Genomic DNA, 23,228 nt, shown 5'->3' with positions numbered 1-23,228 from the left:
CCGGCTGGCGGACAAGGGCTTCCAGCCGTAGCAGGTGAAGACAAGGCCTGTCGGTTTCCCTTCTGTTCCTGCAGGGTTTCCCACAGAAAGGTCCCTGAAGAAGTGGGAACCTGCCCTTCAAAAAGTGTCCATGAGAAATGCACTCCCAGGAGGTGACACTTATTTAAGAGTGATGTCTTGTGCCACCCTCTGGTTTTCAGTTTCAAAGGTTTTTTGTTTTTTGGGTTTTTTTTAAAAACATCTGGGAAAAAGCACGGAAATTATACCATTCATTTTGAAATCTATTTTACTGAAAAACAGTTTTAATCCAAACCAAGGCTTCCTTATGGAAGAGGTTGCTAGGACTCCTACATAGTCTCCCTCATGGAGGTACAGATGGAGCAAACGCTTTTCTGCCTTTGCATTCAGGCTGGCACTTACCTTGACCCGAATCACAAATACAACTCCAATCAGGTAATCAACTCATTAACAGTAAGGCAGGAATGCCTTAGCATTCAGCATGCCCTTTACTTCCTCCAGCAAGGTAACGGTACATAACCTATCTACAGCCACATTAGTCATCAACCTAGTGTTTATGCATTTAAAGCTGGGCTTCATAACAATCTTGTTTTTGAACCCATTCTCCTTCAGGACCCAAGGCCATATGCTAGAATTTGTAAAGAAGCCTTAGGAAATTAAACGTCTGATTCTAGTTGGCTTTCACTGGCACTTCAGTTCCTGCCTCCCTTTATCTTCCTTCTGGCTCAATTATTCCAGCCTCCCTGCTACCTCTGACAGATCCCAAGCAGATAAAGGTCTCCTTCAGATGTGCCCCAGTACATGGTTCTCTGCATCCCTGTCCTGGTTACTCCATAGTACAACGGCGTAGTACACAGGGAAGCCGGTCACCTGCAGGGTGAGGACTACCAAACCTCGACAGCCCTTCTTAGGGGTGTATGGCCAGCCGTCAGCCTAGCTCCATCTACCTGGCCGTGTGGCAGCGCAGTACCACGGGGGGACAAAACAAGACAGCTGCCCTTGCCAGGACTAGGCCCATCTGTTCCTGCAATGGCAGTGTGATCCCCTGTCCCATTACTGGGGAAAGCTTCAGCCACCACTCAGAAACTTCCACAGACTTATTATCCATCTATCCAGGGTGCTGTTTTGCCAGAATACCCGAGCAGCTCATCTGGCTTTCAGTTGTACTGAAACACCCTGCATGGCAGAGGAAAGCTATTCCCATTTCCTCAGTGGGGAGCAGAGCAGCATTTTTACACTCTCACATTAGCTTGGGGCTGATGCAAACACAAACCCAATTTCCTGGCCACCCATACTGTATTTCTGTCAACTTATACTCCAGAGCCAGCCAACTGACTCTCTTGGGGGCACTCATGCATCCACATGGTCATAGGTGGTTTGAACCAGATGGTACAGGAAACTTGAAGCCACAGTCGGTCACACTAACAGAGACAGTATAGATGCACTGTCAGAGAGGCCAAATGGAGACTCAGAGAAACTGAGAAGTCTAACTTCCACTGAAACAGGTAGGACCTGGCACCTAAATAACTGTGCTGACCTAAGCAACCTACTTACAAGTCACACCGAGTCTCTGGTAAAACAGGTAAGTGCAGCCAAGCTGCCCGAGTCGCAGTCGTCAGAATACCCTTCCTGTCTACCTATGAAGCGAAAGCAAGTAATTCATTCCTATAATGGCACAGGAAAGGAGTAGGCTTAATAAGATAATAAGGTTTCATGTTGAAAAAGTAATTCTGTATTTATGTTTAACAAAAAAAAAACAGAGGTCCATGAGATTGAGGAACTCTAACCATGCAATGACACAGCAGACAAAGAAAGCCAATACCAACAACAAGCACAAAGTCAGCCAGACAGTCACCTACGGAAATTTCACCCTCAGCCCCTCTGGGTCTTAGTAAACATAACATCAGACTGCTCTATCAGCAAGCCTAGGAGACAGAGAAGTCCAGCCACTCCTCTGGCTGCTTCATTTGACCAGTGTCAAAAAGACTTTGCCGGCAACAGCAGCAAAATCAAGGCAGCTGCTATGTCCCATGCAGGCTTTCAAAACAGCCGGAAAGCATTGCTGCAACAGGAGAGTCTAGTCTTGAGAAGCTCAGGGAGGATGGAGGGACAGGCAGGTGTTGGCCAGGAGCTGTACTGTCTAGAAACTATGAAGGAGAGTAGCAATGGCACTGAGGAGATGCCCGACTTCAAGACATAGGTTTCGATCTCTTCTAATGCAGGCTTGTAATTCCTGCTCACCTTTGCAGGCATTGCATGTATAAATGCAAAGGAAAAGTACCGATTCAGCTACCAATTTGATTCTACCTAAAACATTAGGCTGTTAGCATTGCCTTTGTTGCTGCAGGAAAAAAAAATAAAATAAAGAGATTCATAGACTTTCCAGAAGGAAAACAACAGTTGAATCTAATCATCTTCCAGTATGCTCTACATCATATACCTACAGATGCTGAAAACACCACAAGATAATGGGAAACAAGGTGTGTTGCCATCGTGCTCCTACTTGCTGCTTAATACTTGTCAGACAAATTGTAATCTGACTTAATAGGCAGAACTTCTTGCTATAGGACTTCAAAGCCCACAATATAATTTCACAAATATACGTTTTAGCCTCTGAAGTTTTCAGGTGAAGGACGCAGAAGTGTGTAATAGAGAAAAAGGGTTAACTGTTAATAAGCTCACAAAGACACAAAAATAGTAAACCAATCTCTGTATGACTTATAAACTATTACATAGCGGAAAAGAAGATTAATGCTAGTTCTATGTTAGATAAATCGCTGGAAAATGTTTAAGAAATTAGCCTCTTCTATTCAGGTATATTGTATTCCAGGTTAACTGAACAGTATGGTGAAATGCAAAGGAGGTGACCACAGTTGCAAAACCAAACATCATCTACAGATCCATATGGTGAGAATGGAAGAACTGCAAGAAACGGAGCAAACAACTACCTGTATTAGTGATCACTAAACTATCTGAGCAAAGGTGGGCCAAGAGAAGTGAAATTATCTTGAAAACAACAAAGCTGATTTCCTGTAAACTCATAACTGTATTGCCCTCAACTGTTTTGTTTCTTTATCTTTTTTATTAGTTGAAAAAAGTACATATCAAAAAAGACACAGAAATTAGATTTCTCACAGGTTTCACTTTTAAAAAGGAAAATTCTCTGGTATGTAACCACCGTAACCTTTGATATAATACCTGCATCCTGTTATTGTTTTTATGAATCATAGTCTTCCACTTGATTCATAGTGATGAATGCCAACAAAGCAGCAATGCTGCCCTGTCTTAATATCCCTACTGGAAAATTAGCATCATGCCTTAGTATTTGTCTCTCTTGAGCCATGCATCTCTTCGAGTATTGTCTCCCATGCTACGCTAACGCTCAATATTCATTACGACCTTCATCATTTATCACAGTTAGGAAAAATAAAGGCAATCAGAGCTCACTTACATTTTTGCCAGTGCATATTCTGTGGCAGGACGGAGTCTTTTTTCTCTTTGATGAAGATGGTTTGGCTTTTTGATTGCTAACGTGTGTTTGACTCCTTTACGGGGGACGTGATAACTGACTGTCAGGATGTTTCTTTCAGCTTTTTAAAAGCCCCGTGTTCCCGCTGAACTCTGTGATGTCATCACATCCTCCAACCACAACCACTTTTATATTTTCCCTTGGTCTATGTTGTTCTTCATGACGCTAAACTGTTCCTCCAAGGGCAGAGCGCTCTGGAAGATATTATGCACAGAAATGCACTTTATATCACCAAAAGTTATTTAAACAGTCAAGCCTGGAACCTGCCACTCATGGGACTTTTGTTGGAGTTTTGCAAAATTAGGTCAAAAGGTTGAAGAGCAGAAAAAACACAAGGGTCTTTTAGTAAGACTTTGCCTCCTGTGGAGCTAAAGATGGCCTTGTTCTATGGAAGACAGTATTCTGCCGCTTCAGATGGCATAAGTATTGGCTCCACACACTTCAGCTAAACTGCTCCAGCATAGACGCCATGTCTGCCTGGCCCTTTAAATGCTTAACACTTTTAAAACACAAGACTTCAGTGTTTTCTCCTGCCTTATGAGAATCTCAACTCCCTGGGGCCACTAAATTTGAACTCATGAGGAAACACCTGTAAACACTTCAAGCCTCATTAAACGAGGACGTCCTTCATTTAAAAAAGAAACCCTTTTTTTCTGTTTTGTTTTTATCAAAATATGTTTCCTATTAAAGGAGAGATGGCCCTTCCAAAATAGCTTGTAAAACTAAAGGAAGGCTGTGAGAAACCTGCCATAGGAGTTCCAGTAAGTTCTTAATATTAACAGCACCATTATATTTTACTTATTCACACCATTGCACGAACATGACCTCATACAGCTCCCTGGACGTTGTAAATGCTACTTTCTCCATTTCTTGGATGTGCAAGGAAAGCTGAGAGAAGAGGATTTTCAGGTGTGGTGCCTTCTTGCCCACGAGTCAAACAGAGCTGTAGGGATTCCTTCCTCTAAAAATCAGACCATCGTTATGAATTTTCACAAGTAAGGCTGTGACTTAGGAGCTTCATTCCTATGATTCTGGCATTCCTATCTTCCACTTTGGGAGATTCTGGCATTCCTATCTCCCACTTTGGTTTTCATCACTAATTGCTGCAGCCACAAATTTTAATTTCACAAACTTTTTCTCCCATAAAAAGAACACGGCAAAATCTGGTCAGACCCTTGGTGAGGGGTCTGTCAAAGACAATTTCATCCTTTCAGGCATGCCAAACACTTCTGTGGAACATGTCCATACTGTGAATCACTTTGCAACGCACTTTTGGCCTTGCGTTTAAGCGTGGGGGGGGGGGGGGGTGGAGAACAGCAACAACAACAAAAAAAACAGATTAATCACATGAAGATGAAGGCTTAATGAGTATATTCCCTCCAGTTCAAAGATTTGTCCAAAAAACCCCACACAGAAACAAACTCCATACCAAGCAGAGTGGAAAGAAATAAGGAACATGTACCTCCTCATTGCTGCCCTCTGAAATAGCACCCACCTCCTCAGTTCTCAGGCCCAAGGGCATTGTTTAGCCACGTTTTGCATATCTGCATTAATGCTTACTCCCAGCCACACTGTGTAATATCCTCTCTGCTGTTAAAATGCTTAGTAAGAGCAGGCAATCTGTTAGCTAATACTTCATAGATGGGCAGGTAAGATAGTGCAGCTCGTAGCCCAATGAAGTGAGGGAGAATATTAAAACCAGCTTTCAGTGGCATTTCACTTACACCAAAGCAGGGAGAATTTGTGGACTCTCAGATCTCCGATACAAAAATAGTATTGGATCTTCACTTTAATTAATAGAACTTTATTTAACGTTCAAAAAACCCTCACTCTTAAATTTGTGGAATCAAAATAAATGTTTGTAACAATATGAGATCTCCTCAAGACAAATGATGATCTTTCAAAACCAGGGACCAATCATATGTCCACATTTACTTAACTTACAGCACAAGGCAGTCTCTCAAAGTACCGGGAAAAGCTACTGGAGTTTGGCTCGAGTCAGTGCATCAGACAATCTCAGAGAGCGGTTAGGATTGTATTCTGGTGTAGCTCTCCTCTGGACACATCTCAACTCCGATATCACAGGCCTATTGGAAGACAGCACGGTAAGTTAAGTTCCTAGGTAAGTGTTTACCAGGAACAAGGGCAGGTTAATATAGTGCCTCTAATCTTTAACTACGAATACAGGCCATATGGACATTTGTGTTCTCCTGAGTAGCAGCAGCACAGCCTGAGATTTGCACATACCAGGTCACATGGATATGTGAAGGCAGACTGCATGCTACATGAATGTAGAGATACATAAAGACTTGTATTATCAGAGCCTATATAGACACATCATCTCACCTTTAACTGCACTGTATTTTGAAAAGCTGAGCACAACATTAAATCAGTCAGGATTGAACTGTTTTTAAGGTCTGTATATCAATCTTTTAAAAATATGAAACCATGCAGATCAAGTCTTGTTGTAACAAATATTTAAAATGAGGAAGTTGCAAAAAGGGCATGTTATCCACAGATAAAACAGCCCAAACTATTTTGGTGGCTAATAGTCAGTCATCCATTTCCATATTTTACACACAATTACTAAATAAGCTTTTGATGTATTACCAGAGAATCACTCTTCAAAACATAACTTCACAGTTATACATAAGGATATAAAGGGGCATATGTTTGTAGCCTGGTGAGCCAACACGGTACCAAGCAAAATAGAAGCTCTGACAAATATGAACCTCCTCTTACTCCATGTGTTTTACAGAAAAACACAGATGTGGTAAGGACCATTTTAGTTAATAAGGTAAAAAGGAAGAGACAAAAGTAGAGCAAAAGAAGAAAAAGACAACTTAGCAAGTATATTTGCCTCTTCATCTGACAAGTGATAGCAGATCACAATTGAAGTTCTTAGTCTATAAACTTGGCTAGAGCCGAGACTACTGTTAAATGATCGGATAGCACTGGCGGCGGGAAAGCTGCTCGCGGACAGCTGCACCTTTAAGGGACACTCAAAGTTACCTGCAGCCTTTGCGACTCAGTGCAATTCCAGCTGTCCCCAGCCCTTCCTTGACCACCATGAGACCAATGCACCAAGCTCTATGTCAAGTTACGTCTTAGAATCAATCAAACCTTGGGTTAACACAGGATGTCATTACCCAGAGTCTAGACGCAATTTCTCATGCTCTTGGTGGCTATACTTTAAGTCATGCCCAGAGACTGAAAGATTCACAGGACATGTTATAATTAGGTCTGACCACGACACAGCTGTTCAAAGGATAACCTCTGAAAATAGCTGCAAAGCACATTAGAGCACCTAGGTGTTGTACACAGCCCAGAAACACTGCTCTTTAGAGCTACAGTGAGTTACAATTCTAATCAGGGTTGGCAGCTCTGTACACACAAGACCTCATGAAGGACTGCAGGCAGATCCAAGTGGATCTCCACACCTGTGCAGAGCCCAACTGGTCTCAGTGAGGATGGGTAAGGGCACAGGGCCAGGATGACACAGACTACATGTGCCTCAGCTCCTGCAGTTCCAGCCAAGATGATACGATGAGGGAGGAGAGGTGTCCAGCATCAGTCTTTCCTTCATTACCATTCACAGAACGCATACCTCACCAAGCAAGGATAGCTGGAAAACCATGTCTGACTGAACAACAGGCATTTCAGATGACATTTTTTATTGCCCATGTCTTTTTTTTTTTTCTTGACATTATGTGTGAAAACATAGCAAGATACAATAGCAAGATACAATCCAGGCACCAAAGCCCACAAGGTCTGAGGTCATGATTCATTCCAGACAGCTTATTTAAGTCACGTCACCTAACCTACGAGCATCGTTACTCTGTGCTGAATCTCTGGGCTGAACCAATAAAAGCAACAGGCACCTCCAGAGGCAAAAGTCATCCTAACTGAGGTCTGAATCACCATCTGGAGGTGCTCATCTCTTTCAGTCTACCACAGCGCAGGACTAGTACAGTGAGCCTCTTAATTCCTGTTAGTTTGCTTAGGCATCAAAAGAATGGGATGAACCAAGGCCTAAAAACCTTGAAGCTGAAGCTCTTCCAAAGCCAAAAGTCTCTGCTGGATACAGATAGGTGCCATGACTTGCCACAAACAGTGGGAAGGGAGCTGATTTGACTAAGAATGACAATATGAGATCTCCTGTGAACGAGGACAGAGGGGAGAGGCAAAGGCAAGGCAGAGCTGCGTAATGTGTCACAGGCTCCCTTCACTTGCAGCTCTGCAACTGTTTCAGCTTGCCCTGCCTAAAAAAGCAGTGACAAATTTTCACTTTCCTCCAAAATTGTTCCCTGTCATCACTCCAGTGACTCAGGGCCCCCCCCCCCCAAAGCATTGACACCATGCAGAAAAAAAACATCTTTTTAAGCAGGAACTTTCAACCCTCCAAATTGCCCTGGCCCAGAAACAACTGAAACGCCTAGCTCTTACACATACACACCCACAGCATCACTCAAGCGGATCTGTATGTCTTAGGCTGACCTGATGTGGAGTGACATTTCATGCTGTATCTACTGTATCTACATTTACCAGATAACACTGGCAAGTCCTCAAACACTCCTAAAGCACTACTGAAGCAAAATGTTAGTTTGAACAGAAAGGGGGGGGGGGGGTGGAAATCAAAAAGCAGAAAATTTCCCATTTTTAGCAGAAGCTGGGGCTTCACCTACATGAGTCAGGGTGAGAGGGAAATCAAAACAACCTGATCAGACAGATTTACAAGACAGGGCAACAGAGACTTTTGGCAAGAGTTATAATAAATCTCATGATGACTCTCTGGACAATGCCTTAATTTACTACATGCCTCCATACGGAAATGACAGATACATTTCTGTTTTTACATGGGCCGAGGAAAGAGTCTGATACAAGTAGAGAAAACGTCATCTCTTGCTGGGACAGCCTGTTCTATCACCCTTAGATCTCAGACTCAGAAAGCACAGAGACATCCTAAGCTTGCAGTAACCGTTTATCAATACACAGTTCTATGTTTCCTTTTTCCCTTGCGAAATCTGCCCCTCTAAAAACAGGTATGGACTGGAAGGCTAGGCCAAGAACAGAGCTGAAGGAAGAGGCATGCCTCTTCATACCACACATCAATTTAGTATTTATCTTTCTACCTTTATGGTTCAGGAAGTGTAGGGACCCCTAGTGAGACAGAATAGTAAAAAAAAGAAACTTCAAGTAAAGAAGGGTTCAGCTGTGTGTGTGTGTGGACATGTGTGTGTTAAATATATATATATATATACACACACATATACATATATATATTTTTTTTCAAATGAGCCTTATACCTCCCACTTCACCCTCTGAAACAAGTTGTGATTCATACCTCTGTTTTGATAAGGAACAAATGATGCAGCCTTCATATCTGCTCAGCTCCAGCAATAAGCTTCTTGGGCAGTGTAAGTCATCGTAAGCTTTGGGATTTCTCAGGTGCTGAGGATCTGACCTTGGGGCATTCCACTTTTACTCCAGGGTTGCTGTACATATTTTTTGCACTGATCAGGCCTAACATCAGGCACAACCCTTCAAAGGTTCTGCACACAACAGCCTAAACAAAGCTATTTCCCAGCATCCTCAAGAGAATTCTGTGCAAAGATCTAGAGTAAAAAGAAAATAAAAAAACTGAGCCAACCAAATTTCTCACACTGAGACCATGTCTGCACTTACATACAAAGATAAGAGTTTCCCCGTGAACAAGCACTTGCATTTCTAACCCTCACAAGTGCTAAAACAGACCTTTAGAGGTTTTCTTTGTACTTGGGCACTTATCTAGATTCTGTGGCAATGAAAAATTTCCCAAGTTTCATAGAGTCACAGAAAATAAGAGCAGGAGACTCCTTAGGAGACATTCCAGTCTCTTGCCCAGATCTAAGACGTGACCAGTTCCCCCCAAAAAACTTTCCTGACAGCTGATACTTATCCAACACACTTCTTTGAGCTAAATACGCAAGGTGTTCATAGCTGGTGCTCACACACATGGTCCAAGATCCATCCTACCCTTGCCTTTCCCTTCCTGCTTGCTCACCTATGTGTGTTCAGCAGGCCCTTGCTGCACTGACTGCTTGCAGCCTAGCAGTTCTCCCCAAATACTCAGGTGTTTGTATATGAATGAGTAGCAGTCACATTTAGTTCGAAAGTTTCCAGCACTGAGTCAGGCCACAGGAACAATATCACATAACACAGTCTGTGTCCGTACTGCAGCTGGAGGTGTGACATGAATTAACTTTAACCCAGCCAGCAAGAGGAACAAGAACCGTGATGACCCCAAAGTGCAGGTTTCTGTGCTTGCTGGCAAAGCCAGGCCAGGATCCCTGGTGTGCTCTCATGCAGGTAACGCATGCCGAAACCCACGTCACTGCCGCTTCTCACAGTTAGGTGTTCAAACTAATTTGTGTATGTCTGTATATCTTGTAATTACACCTCTGACTACAATGATGATAGATGATCTTAGGTGAGCTAAAGCTGGGAGGAGTTACACAGCCTCTCCCCTTTCACACGCTGTGGAGTGGCTGCTACCCCAGACGGTGTCAAGGTAGGAAAGGAGCAGGGTATCTTTGCAATTTCCCTACCTACAGCAATACCGCTCCAATGACCTGCTGGTTTATAGAGCTTGTCCACACCAACATAGTGAAAACCACCCGTCCAAGCTATCTGTTGAGAAATTACATGCAGAACGACCCCTAAACCTGAAATTGGCAGAAATCAGAAGCAGATCTCAAATGATTCATGAAGAGAAAACAGGATTAAGAATATCATTGAATGTTACTCACATAAATCGCATGACTAGCTCTGGAAGTTGGCAGTGTGAGAGAGCAAGAAAGCTGGGGGACCGGTTATGGAACAGAGGCAGTAAAAAGGTTTGTTCCATGTTCCCGCTGGAGTCTCTCAAACAGGCTTCCTTTTGCAGCTGTCCTGCATAAAAGCCAGCAATATGCTGCAATAAAGTCTTCAGTCCCTCTTTTGTGAGGCTGCCGAAGAAAAGCATTTCTTTGAAGGGGCTCTCACCACCATATTTTTAAGAGCTTCTCTTTCTCCTCACAGGAGCAGAACAAAAGAAAAAAAAAAACAACCAAAAAAACAAAACCCAGAAACCACAGATGAACAAGGAAGACTGCATAACATGAAAAGACTGATACTTCTCACGACCTATATTCACCATTTCTCAAAGTGGTTTTCATTCAAAATTCATGTTACTGTTGACGTGAACTTCAGATGAAACGCACTTTGAGAGTATCACATCTGACTGCATGCAGACAAAGGCAAGCCCTAGAAAGTCATTCTGCTAAGAGCCCACACTCGTGTTCAGCTCACACAGTGGAAATAACCATTCTCAAATAGAATTATTAGTGGCTGAAAAGGTCACATTCAGCCAAAAACGTGCCCAACTCAGCAGAGGAAACCATGGACTTCAGCATTACCTTTCACATTCAGATATTGGTCCAGGCTTGCCCAGACCTAAAAGAAGGAGCAGCTGTTCAATTTAAAAGGGTTTGAAGCGATGCTAGATATTATTGCTATTAGCAGGTCAGACCTTCTGCCAGAAACCCTCCATCAGATTGTTTCTAGACAGTTTGTTTTGAACAATAAACCTTATGCTGAAAGCTTGAGCCCACGTTGTGCCTCACAAGAAAAGTCAAATCCTGATCCTGAATTGCAGGAGGAAACCTGTTCTATCTTCATTTGGCCCTCATACTTAAGAAAGGGCACAGGATTTTCAAACTGATTTCAAATCCAGATGAAAAAAGGAACTAAAAACCTCACCTCTATCTTATCAACTCTGGTTCCTGGCCAGCCCACATTTAGAAAACCTGACTTTCAGTTTGCAGAGTTGCACCAAGGTGCTTACAGAGAGCACTTTTACAAAGGTCCTTGCCTATTTGACAACCAATTAGAAAGAACAGTAAAAAGCCACCTAGACAAAAGGCATAAAATTAAAAGCTTGGTGAAGTGGAAGCATTTCTGCCCATACCAGAGAAATGTGCATAGCTGAAAGCTCTCCTCCAGAAGGGAAATCATGAACGATGGCAGTGGTGAGGAGAAACAGAGGAAGAAATCGCAATTTTTGGTGAAATAAAATTTACTTAAAATGAAATAAAACTCTAGGAGGGATTGCTGGAATTGTCTCTGGGAAGAACGCCAAATTGACCGCAGGAACTGTTCATGGGATCTCTATACCCAATTGCTCAAGTTTGTGCTACACAAAGACTATCCTAGAACAGACTCTGTAGGGGTTTTTTTTGTTTTTGTTTTTTTTTTTTACCTTCTTCTGAAGCATATGCTTCTGGTCACTAAGAAAAGGATCCTAGAGCGGTTTTGTCACAAGTCTACTCCTACTTCACTATTATTTTGTTTCTCTGTTAACAATGAGATTAGTTTAAATGCATCATGTCCAGAAGCAGAGAAATTCTGAAGACTGAAATACAGGAGTGAGAAGGCACATTCATGTGGCAGCTGAGAGAGCTGAAAGTTATTAATGACACTCTCCAGGCATTTGGATCTCAGGGTCCATTATGTTATTACATCTGTCACTATCTTGGCAAATCACAACGGAAGCCTCCAAGAGGAATGTTGTTTTAGGACCCTAAGGCTTGCTCTCTCTCACTTGCATATTCTACTTGCAATGCTTTATATTCCACTTGCTATTTTCCAAGCATACACCTATTCATTTTTGGAGTTATCATGACAGTACAAAACTGTATGTTAATCAAAAAAGCAAGTTGTTGGCATTAAAAAAAGGCCAGTTCAGCAACAAAGTGTGAATGACAAGTTTCTCTGCCCTTTTATAGTTAGTGAGGTGAGGGCATTCATGACATGAAGCAAAACTGCCTTTTTGTGTTTTAAAGTGGTTACTTCGGGGGAAAAAATGTTACTGTTCCAGCTGTGTTTCAAGATTTAATAAAAAAAAATGATGTGATTTGCAGCTTCTACAAGTCCGTGGATAATTCCAGCAGCCAGATTCAAACACCCAAACACATGCCAGCCTTTGGATGCAGAGGTATCTAGAGTTGAATGATCCCAGCTGCATGTGTAAGGGAAACAGTCCCCATACACTCAGGGCAATTCCCTGCTGAATGCAAAGACCGGAATTGATTTTGAGTCCAATACAGTACCACTGACTCCAGCAGGAGTCAGTCACTTAATGACAGCTGTCAGTGTTCCTGACACCCTACCATCGACTGCCTGAAGGGGCAACAGAGTATAAGGAAAAGCTCTAAGTTAAGTAAAAGCGAGAGAAATCCACTTCTGCAGCTAATGTTTACACACACATTTCTGTTTGCTTATTACTAAATGTTTATTACTTGGGTAAAGCTGCCACCTACTGGTCTCCTTTCTGATCACATAAGCGTAATTTAGGGCTCAGCAGCTGTGTTAGTAAGAGACAGACAAAGTGAAGAAAAGGAGATTTGCAAATGCACAGAGACCAAATCTTGCAGCTCAGCCTTGGATGATCTCCTCTAGCATGCGCTACTGGCAGGAATCCTGTAACAATCCAAAGGAAAAGAGACCCTATTACCTAAAACCCTGCTCCAACTCAAATTCAAATATAAAAAAGAAAAGAAAAATCAAGCGATGCACTGAAACAGCAAACGAAAAACAACAAATATGAGCAGTAAGACGTATCAGAAAGGGTCTGCAAACTACGGCTGCTTCCTATTTCTATCCATTGGTTGCATTTTTCCCCAGTTGGATCCAGTGCTCAGGATTAGTGTAAGCATTTTACCCTAAGCAAACTCCTCTCTTGCCATGCTAAGTCTTCTGTTCAGAAACGCTTAGCATGCTTCCTCATCTCCAGCTGCAGTGGGGTTTTTCTTTTTTTTTTTTTTTCTCTCCTCTTTTCAGTTTGTTTGCCATTCCCCCCGCCCCCCTCTGTTTTTGAGCCTTTGTATCAACTCCTGAATGGTTCAGTAATTTCAATAACCACCCTGTGCATTCAAGTGGCAGGATCAGGGAGCACCACAGCTCAAGCCACACCTGCCTGTTAGAACCAACTGCAGTGTCAGCCACTGAAAACGAGTCAGATGGCAGGGCAGGTGTTTGAGAGATCACATATAGCTCCCTGGAGGACCTAAGGATGGCCCTCACAAGCATGCATGCAGGCACTTACCCAATGGCAAGGTCTTTACGTTACATTTCTTCTTTCAAGTCAAAGAGCAACTCCATGTAGGGTCACCAGTAAAACCGAGGCAGCTGTCCTGCCTGCAGTTACACAAGCATTACGCAACACTGCCGATGAGCCTTCCCCAGGTTCCAGTCATGTCACAGGCATGTCTTATTAAAAAACCTACAGTAAAACAGACCTATTGAAGAAACAAACTGCTCCTTTGGCTCCTTGTGACCAGAGCATCCAAGGGTACAGGACTTCTTGTCTAAAAGCAGAGCTGGAGGCAAAAGCTTTCTGTAAATATGATATGTGCCACTTCATATGGGAAAGTTAGGACTGAGAGACATCTCTGGGAAGGACAGGACCAAACAGAGGTTATGGGGTGAATAAGGACACTTTCCTCTTCGAAGGGCTCATGTGCTTTGAAATTTGTTCCATGTGCTGTAAGCAGTGGCTTCAGTACAGAGATGTCTTTAACTACTACCAGTAACTTGTGTCTGGGAAAACAAACATGCCTCTCGCTGTCCTGTGCTGGGATGGGTTTCACCCTCAGAGAACAAGCAACTCCAGATGTGTATGATTTGGCAACCCACGCACCTCAGAGGTGGCTGGAGGCTCACCATCTCACATACACACACTCACAGTGTGGGCCAACAGCTGATGAAAGCATCAGGAACTGCCGACAGTTGGAAGTACAACTACTATTCTGTACAGGGCAAGAAAAAGAAAAGCACTTCTCACAAGTAAATGAGCTGGGAAAGCAGTGGAGATATAGCATGCACAGCAAGGAAGCAAATCTCTCCTCCGCAAATGAGAATTTCAGAATAATTTCAGAACCCCCTCAGGCATGGGAGATTTTCCATTAGTCTCACGGCCACTGCCAACACTTCTTTAAGGGAAACAATAAGGCCCGTTGCTGCAACTTCAATGCTAAAAATGAGGCAACAAGCTCAGAAAGCAATGCAGAGATAACGTCTTTCGTTTCCCCGGATCCTGTAGAGGATATTATACACATCCGTTGGGGATTTGAAGCCATCATTTCTAAAAATTAATCTATGCTGCAACTGGCTTAGCCAAATGCGGCTAAAACAACAGCATTTTTCTGCTCCATCTATGATGTTCTGCTCTGATTTTTGTTATGGACCGTCAGCTAAACTGCTGTATTTCTAGGCACATTTAGGACACACTGCTATGAAACTGAACCATTGTTTGCAGAATTTTCTGCTATCCATCTATCTATAAAATTTTTAACCCTGATAAAAATGGATATTTCGAGTACAGCAGATGTTTAGCAGTCTCACCAACCTAAGTCATACGAGTAGCATACCAGCAGCACTTAAAGAACACATCTGAGGGGAACTTTTGCTCAAATCAGACATTCTCATTTAAGATACAGAATTGACTGCTGCCTAATTATCTGTGCTACATGTTTCTCAGTAATCCTTTTCCTGACCTATTACAGTGAAGAATGAGAAGGATATTTTCTTTTACTCTACATGCACAGAATGTATTTGATTAATATTATCAGTTCCCTGGAAACTTAGGGGGTTTCCTTTTGTAGGACTCAATTGTGAAAACTGCCTGCTCATTTCTTTCAGCGAGTCGAACTCTCACTGGGTGATCTTTTATTGTATTAAATGCAGGTGCAGAGACCAGCTTTTATTGTACTTGATGGTTCTGTTGCAAATGCCAGCTAAGGCACTTAATTTTCCATTTGACACACTCCTCCATTTCTTTTTCATTTACCTGTCAATGGCTTTGCATAGTCTATCTTTACAGTTTAATTTATTTTCCACGCTATTTCCCCTCTTAATGCACTTTGAAAATGAGCCTTTCCCTACCTCAAAGTTTGCCATGCGAGAGAGACTGTCCTCAGGAATCCTCACTTAAAACACCATACTCAGCTAACAGAATTCATTCAACCTTTTTTCTTTCTGAGGTTAGAAGCCTCATATACAATACATTAGTACAGCACCTGTCAGACTAATCTGGCCTAATTGCAGACTCTCACACTAATTTTGTGAGCTACCAAATGGTCAGTGTTACTGCTCTGATGCACACGCTCAGCAGTTAGACCAGCAGGCAAAAGCCTACAGCCACAGTCTGACTGGACACTGGAGGTAGCTCCTAGTTACTCTCTTCTGTAAGGCTGCTCCTATAACCAGTTACTATTCTACATATCACCCAGTTTCACTTCAGTATGACACTACAGTTACAACAATTTCATACAGTTTTCAGAGCTTCCTTATACAGAAGAACTTCCAATGCATTTAGGAGATCCAACTGAAGCCTGACAAAATCAGATAATCTTTAGTGATCAAATTCTTAGTGTAAGATAAAAAAAAAAAAAAACAACCCTCAAGTGTTATCATTACTGTGGCTATGTACTCATTTGTGCTCTTAGTTGTATTTTTGTTAAGAGTACTATTTAACGAAAATAACGAGGTAAACACAGGTAGAAACGTGTTTCTGAGTGTAATCCCTGTGCAACGGTAAAATACGCAACTACTTTTAAAAATATTACCAAAGTCACTGTGGAAAAACATGCTAAAAAAAAGTCTGGGAGCTGTATTTCCCCTCTGATAGCAACCAGACTCTTCCTACTTTTCTTCAGTTATATGCTAGTTATCCGAGTGATTCAGCAATATGTTGCTGTATATCCCCATCTGGTAAAGGGCCAAAGATTGTTTATGACTAATGAATGCAGATGTGTTCGAGTTTAGCTCATATGAACAGCCTTTCTCCCAGCCAACAAATCCCCAGTAGAATTCATTTGCACAGGTTCTGTGGAAAGAATTGGTGGGAGGTGGGGGGGCCTGGAGAGGTTTTTTTTTTCCTCTCCAGTTTACTTATTCAGGATTTGACAGCCAAACAAATAAAACCAGATCATAATAAATCAATTTTAAGCCACTTTGATTTTCCCCTCCAGAGAACTTCATTTGAAGAGAGAAACCACTTGCAGTGTTTCCCTATTGCTGTCTTCCTGTGTTGTGTATTGTGTCAGACTTACCAGGGCTATCAACATGGCAAGAATATAAGCAGAAATGACAAGACATATAGCAACGAGTGGAAATGACTCGTGTATTCATTAAAATCCAGAATTTTCTACTTGAAAATTCATGCATCTGGGTCACTGAGAAGTTCCATCATCCAACAAAAATGCCAGATACCAAGTGGCACACTGATTCTCTCTCTTGGTCTTCCTCTTCAGGCTGTGGTCTGATTTGTCCACTTCTACACCAAGTCTGCTTGTAACTGCAGTTTTGACTGTTTGGAGGACCTAAAACCAAATATTAAGAGAGTTAGTTGTGTTTTTCCAGATTAGACGAGGCCAGGTGATTTCCAAAGAAAGAATTTTAGAGCTGCTCTTATGTTTACAGAATGACATAATTTCCATATTGGACAGAGCCCAGCACAGTTTGGATTACATATTAAACAATGTTATAATCATTTATTCCTTAACAATTGCAGGTAATGAGGGCACCAAGCCTGGGTCTCTTAGAGTTCAAGTGTACTGCACAAAAAGGTACAAACGCCAAACGGAGGCACACCACAGCCAGATAAATAAATTCACAGCTTTCAGGAAGGAGTTACCAAAGCCCAACAGAAAGCTATGGGAAACACTTGGCTATAGATCACATATTTTCCATGCCTGTCTTCCTCTCTACACTTGGCCAAAATCCTGATCTCAGCGCTGCCGCGCATCCACAGAGCCAAAGCGGCTGCAATACAGCAGCCTTTCCTCTCGCATCCTGTTCACACGCGCGCTCCCCCAGCTGCCCTCTGCAAGTGAACAGGTAGGAAGTTGAACACTTGTTTCTCCAGCCAGCATCACGTTTTGCATACACATCACTGTTGAATTCTCAGCAAGAGAAAAGGAAAAAAAAATTCACTGGGCTCTGACAGACAGGGAAGAGGGGAGAAATCAACTATGTGTATTTACATCAAGAATGAACTTCTCTGCTGCCAGCAGCAGAGCCTGGCCTTTTGAAGTCACAATGTCAGGGTGCAGTACACAAATACTACATTACACCAGAGGTATTTAAGGTCCTCCAACATTCGCCTAATGTTTTCTGTTTTACCTGATACCATCTGAGAAACACGAAAGAAATCAAATCACCATGTTCCAGTTATAAATTGCTACAGTGAGGTAAACGTAGATCCTCCCACCTAAACATCTTAATGTTGTGAAAATATTTTGACTTACTCCGATTTGTTTCTTTTACCTTTGAAACACGTAATATGTGTCTACGTGAAATGAACCGAGATGCTAAATATTTTTACCTTTTCAATTCCCCTTCCAAGTTCTGTCAAAATTCAATTCAGTCAGAACTAAACAGCCTTACAACTGTAACAGAAAGCAACATTTCAGATGTTGAAGTGAGGCATAAACATCCAAAGCACAACAGTGAATTCTGCCCTGTCATTAAGTCACCAGATGCTCTGAAACCAAATGAGCTTTTTGATTGTCTATGTCAAACAAGTCAGAATTCACAGATACAGTGTATCATGCTCAGGAGACAAGCAGGAAGAATGGTTGTGTGATTAACAGCACAAAGTGGGCCCAGGAGGGCAGGGTTCTGTTTCCCCCACCTTAGGAAAGACTTTTTTGTTTGTTTTTTTTCAAGTTTCCAGTATCTAGTTTAAGATCTCTCAGAAAGGCTCCAATGTTTACAGGACAGGTATTCTGCCTTTTGGGAAAATCACTCCCTTTCAAGATACCAGAAAACAGGTACTTCTGAAACAAAGGAAATCCACATCAACACTTAATTAGAAGCAAGCTTACCTCTGCCTCAACTTCTGCTTTGTGAAGAGATTAAATTACATCACTGGAAAATAAGAAAGTATAAGAGTTAAAACTCTGGTATTTGTAATCTAAAGTGACGTAAGAATTGATGCAATTTAGTCCTAACACATGGATCGAAGCATATAGCGTTTATTGCACAGAATACTCTCTTAGGCTGACTGAACGACTGGAAGATATATAGCAATGTGCAACAAAATACATACTGCCTAAGTTTAAAACTAGCTTCACAGCCTAAACTACTCTCGTGACATACATGGTTCCTTTTCAGGGAAAAAACAGTCACCACAGTTACGTTTTGTTGTGATTCAGCACTTCTTAACCCATAAAATATCTCTGCTTGAGTTAATAACAAATTACATCTTGTAATTCTTCAAGGGCTTGAAAAATTACTACCGCTGCTTTCCTCCCTAGATGGTTATAGAAACTGAAAGACTGAAAGATGAAGGTACTAAATACTTCATTGCATTAGCATTAAGCTTGTGCTATATTTTAAGTATGCAGCATGTCTGCTGGCTTCAAAGACTACACTGGTCCATATATGCTTAGGTGATGACTGGCTGTGGTTTAAGTGATTTGACTGTGGTCACACAGGGATATCAGCCATACGCAATCGTAAGTATTTCACACATGTAGTTGCACAAAGCTCCTCCTCACTAGAGAATTGCACTAGCAGCTTAGATTGTACCTCCCATATTTTTCTTAACTCCTGTTCTCCATAAGCTTATATTGCTCTCCATCCTCTGGTTTGTATCATGCCCTTACTACTACGGGAGAAGATTTAAGTAAGAACATTTCAAGAAAATAAGCTTTGAGAAAAGAAAAAGAGCCCAGCATGGCTGGACCCTAGAAAATCTGTCTGTTCAGGAGGGTTTAAGTTAGTTAACTTCTCCCTGACCTGGAAATAAAAAAAAAAAAAAAGGAAAGAAAAAAACCTAACTCTATTGCACCATCTGTCGGCTCTTGCCTCTTACCTGCATCAGCTACTAGATAAGGGGAGACTTTTGCTGTTTCATGTATGTTCTGCATGGGGCTCATGAATTAATTGCTAGTAGTATTAACGCCGACCCCAGGGACACACAAAATCATCCATTTTAGAATTTTTGCATCACCTTAGAAGATGAGAGTCTTAACCCAGGCTAACGATGCATGCTACACACTCCACAGATTCCAGGAACGCTCTCTCTGCTCCGACTCAAAGCTCTGCTCCAGGTGACTTTTGCTTCTGGAACTACTAAATCGCATATCACTGCCAAGTGTTCAAAGTATTCTGGGTATCTCTAGTCATTAAAAGCCATAGTGATCCCAGCTACCGAAAACAGAAGACAAGTGAGGTGGAAAGGAGAAGAGGCCAAAAACAGACTATGCAGGCAAGGCAAGGGCCAGCTCACAGCAGTATGGTAATACAAGTTCTCTTTCTTTGTCTAGCTGAACTTGAGGGTAACACCACCCCCATGCCCCTCACCCTGGATGCCTTTAAGGCTTGACAAAGGTAAGTCCAGTCACCCTCCAATTATGTTTCCCAAAAATCATTTTCTATCCCCATCAGCTGGACCTGTCTGCTGCAGGAGGCATAAAACCCACTGACCAGGTTTCCCGACTGCTCCGTCTCCATTGCAGCCAGAAAGACAGCAGCCAGCACCTGGGGGGTTTGCACTAGAAGAGCAGTAAGGCAGGCCATGGCATGTTCTATGGGGACCACCACATTCTTCTGCCTGCTTGGATTTGGCTCAAGGCTGAAGAGGCCTAATGAAGTGTAGCCTACCGTTGTTGACTCATGCTGAAAATGACCACTTGTCCTGCAGGAAGAGTAAGATTTGCTCAATCTCTCAGGAGCAAACTGGCAACTTGCTGAGAGAAGCAGGTGAAACTGTATGAGCAGGTGAAATGCCTTGGATGGTGCTTCACTGCAAAGTCACGTGTGTCAACATTTTTCCACGGTTTTCTCCCTCCCAACTCTTCCGTTTTTTTCTGAAATTTGAAACATTTGACATTTATCTTAAAGGACCAGCATCAGGAATCAAGTGATTATGGGAATAGCTCTAATTAAAAAAGGCCAATCCCCAAGACTTAAAATGCAGCAGGGTGTTTGCAAACATGAGCCTGAGCATGCTTAATTCTCAGAAATAAACACAAATATGAGGAGCCTGAAGTTTATCAAATCCTGTTATTCTCAGACTAACCTTGTGGTTTTGAAGTTCAGATTCAGGACTTCTGAATATTTACAGCTGATGACATGCACATACACAAGAGCTGGACACACTCCTCAAAGGCCATAAAAACACCTGGAATCTTGTCCTTAGCATCCACAGGCTGTGACCCTTCAGTTGACATGGCAGCGTTGTGATAGCATCTAATCACAGCACAACAGCAGGAGGAGGAAAAGGATCTAACAGCAATACAAATAAAATCCCTGGGGATAAGTCAAAAGGCCACTAGCCTGAGAGGAGAAAAACAGAACTCCCAAGCTACTCCTAAGCAGTGTTAAGTCTGACAGCACTTGAAAGAGAAGAGGCTAGTGACCAATCTTGCTGCCATTATTTTACAGAGACCTCTGCGCAAAGCACAGCTGCTGTAAGACTCTTTCTACCATCCCTGCCATTTCCTATGTTATTTGTTTCTGGCTAAGAATTGCTGTGAAATACCTGACAGAGAAACAGTCTCTGTGCAACAGTGCGTGTGTGTATGTGTGTAAAGAAAACTGTCAGAGAAGCAGGGTTGTCACCACAAAGAAATTATTTCTTCCACACTTCACACGTTCCCTTCCTCTCATTCCAGGAGCTCATCTTTCATCTCCAGAAATGCATGGCCTGAGTCTAGCCATTTTGTTCAAGCATTGGGCCTGTGGCAGAGTTAGTGCATGTGGATAGAGGCTCAAAATATGACATTAAATAACTCCAAACTCAATCTACTGCAGAAGCATTCTGGATTTCCAGCCTCTCCCTTTGAGATCACAGCTAGGTACATGCACAGCAGACTCTGCTGGTAGCAGAGCCATGAATCTGAGCAATAAACACCAGACAAGCCCACTTCCCCAGATCACAGCAGATGGAAACAAGCCCTTCCTGGGATTTTGCGCCAGCCTCAGCTCGGACTCCCTTAGCCCGGCACTAAGCACAAGCTAACGTCCTCTCTCTTAACAAGGTTCATTAGTTCAAGGCTAGTGCTGTGTTAACAGCACCTACATGGTCCTCCTTGAGCATAAACAAAAAGAGCTTTCAGCAGATTGCAAAACATGACAGACCACTCCTCCTCCAGTGGGTTTCTCCCAAAGGACAGTGTGATCTAGAACAGAGACCCTCGTTGCCCTAAAGCACTGTTGGGTCTAGGTACAAGCAGCATCCCCAAGAATGCAAAGATTCAAAACTTGGAATAGCATCTGAAGGTTAGAGATCTGAAATTTTAAGGAGCAGCAGCGTTTTGGAATGAAGCATTGTGATGGTATCACATACAATTTGTTTTCAGTCTGTAAACCGAGAACAGAAGAAGTCAAACTATTGAGCAATACATACAGCATTGTCCATTTCTTTGTTGAGCCCTTTTCCCCCTGGGAAGAGCAAACAAGGCAGCCAATGCAAGTTACAACCCTGCAGAATTATCGCTCACGGTATTACTGATTATATCAGCTGCCATTCAGCTTCCTGTAACAAAAACAGTTTGTCCCAGGGAAAAAGCAGTATGTGTAGAAAGCCACACAGTGCAATGGGGTATTGGATGAAGCTCCCTATTACTGAGAAGCGTAGTGCTACTCTGCATCACTGACACTAATACTCTCAGTTTAAGATCTAGCAGAAAAACATCTTGAAGTCTGCTATGCACACTGGCACTCATATACCCTCTGCTGAGAATGCAAACAGAGGAGGCATGCTGAAGCCCTCTTGTACCCCTGAGTGGTCATTCCCTGTGCAGCTAAGACTCAGGTTATATTTTATCAAGGGAGAAACAGAAATTTTCCACCCACCAGTTTCATATAGAAAAGGGGACGAGAGTGTCATGTTTCCAGGTCGCTCTCTTAAAATCAAGCCAGGCCTGCAATGAATTAGACGGCTATCGCTAACCATACGTTGGATGGTTCCTGCTTCCAAATGGCATTATTGGGGTCAGGGCAAGACATTTCACACTGCACATATTTGAGAGCCAAATCCAAAGACGACTGCTAACCTGACCTTCCCCTCTCAAACAATCTATGTATGCAACAGAAGTGTTTGCTGTTATTGGTTTAGATCCCAGTAACACCCTAAACTTCACAGAAAACATCAGAGTCCTGTTTCACTGGGTGCTCTACGTACACATTGAGCAACTGAATACAAGTGCTAAAGGATTTATAACCTAAACCAAAAAAAGGATGGAGAAAAGACAGGATTAACTTCCCCATTTTATGCTAAGGCTGGGCTGGCACTTTGCATTCTGGTCTCTGTAGCCTCCTTCCTTGCCATTACTGCCCCATAAGGCACCAGAGTGCTTGCTTACATGGCGAGATATTTGCACACAAGAAGAAAGGAAAAAAAATTGTTAGCTTATTTACAGTCACAGTATTTGATAACCTCAACTGCAACAATTAGCTCACCACTACCTATCAGGGCACCCAGGAAGAGAAGCCTCAGCAGTCTCCTACACCTATGCACTCACTGCTCCAGAAGTGAGAGCTAATCTGTCAAAAGTAAGGTTAAATAATAAATACCATGCTTGTAAGACTGACACGTGATTTCCAGTGAAACTTCAGTAAAGGAGGAGTCACTCATTTGCATGCACAATAT

At 42.4% G+C, this 23,228-nt stretch overlaps 1 protein-coding gene across 1 annotated transcript in view; it reads right to left on the bottom strand.

Moving 5' to 3' along the window:
* The window catches only part of POU2AF1 (POU class 2 homeobox associating factor 1), a 106,322-nt gene that overhangs the window by 26,030 nt on the left and 57,064 nt on the right, over positions 1–23,228 (bottom strand). Inside the window, exons 6-10 of the mRNA XM_064524240.1 lie at positions 20,237–20,442; positions 18,454–18,496; positions 17,952–18,015; positions 10,336–16,947; positions 8,892–9,162 (exon numbers count right to left, since the gene is read on the bottom strand). Coding sequence (XP_064380310.1) covers positions 8,892–8,928 — 37 coding nt within the window. The 5' untranslated portion in view covers positions 8,929–9,162; positions 10,336–16,947; positions 17,952–18,015; positions 18,454–18,496; positions 20,237–20,442. The remainder of the gene's footprint in view (positions 1–8,891; positions 9,163–10,335; positions 16,948–17,951; positions 18,016–18,453; positions 18,497–20,236; positions 20,443–23,228) is intronic.

Source organism: Dromaius novaehollandiae, chromosome 21, assembly GCF_036370855.1.
Source record: "Dromaius novaehollandiae isolate bDroNov1 chromosome 21, bDroNov1.hap1, whole genome shotgun sequence".
In the NCBI taxonomy this organism is placed as follows: domain Eukaryota; kingdom Metazoa; phylum Chordata; class Aves; order Casuariiformes; family Dromaiidae; genus Dromaius; species Dromaius novaehollandiae.
The sequence above is the reverse complement of the archived record's forward strand: the minus strand, read 5'-3'. Positions and strand labels throughout refer to the sequence as shown.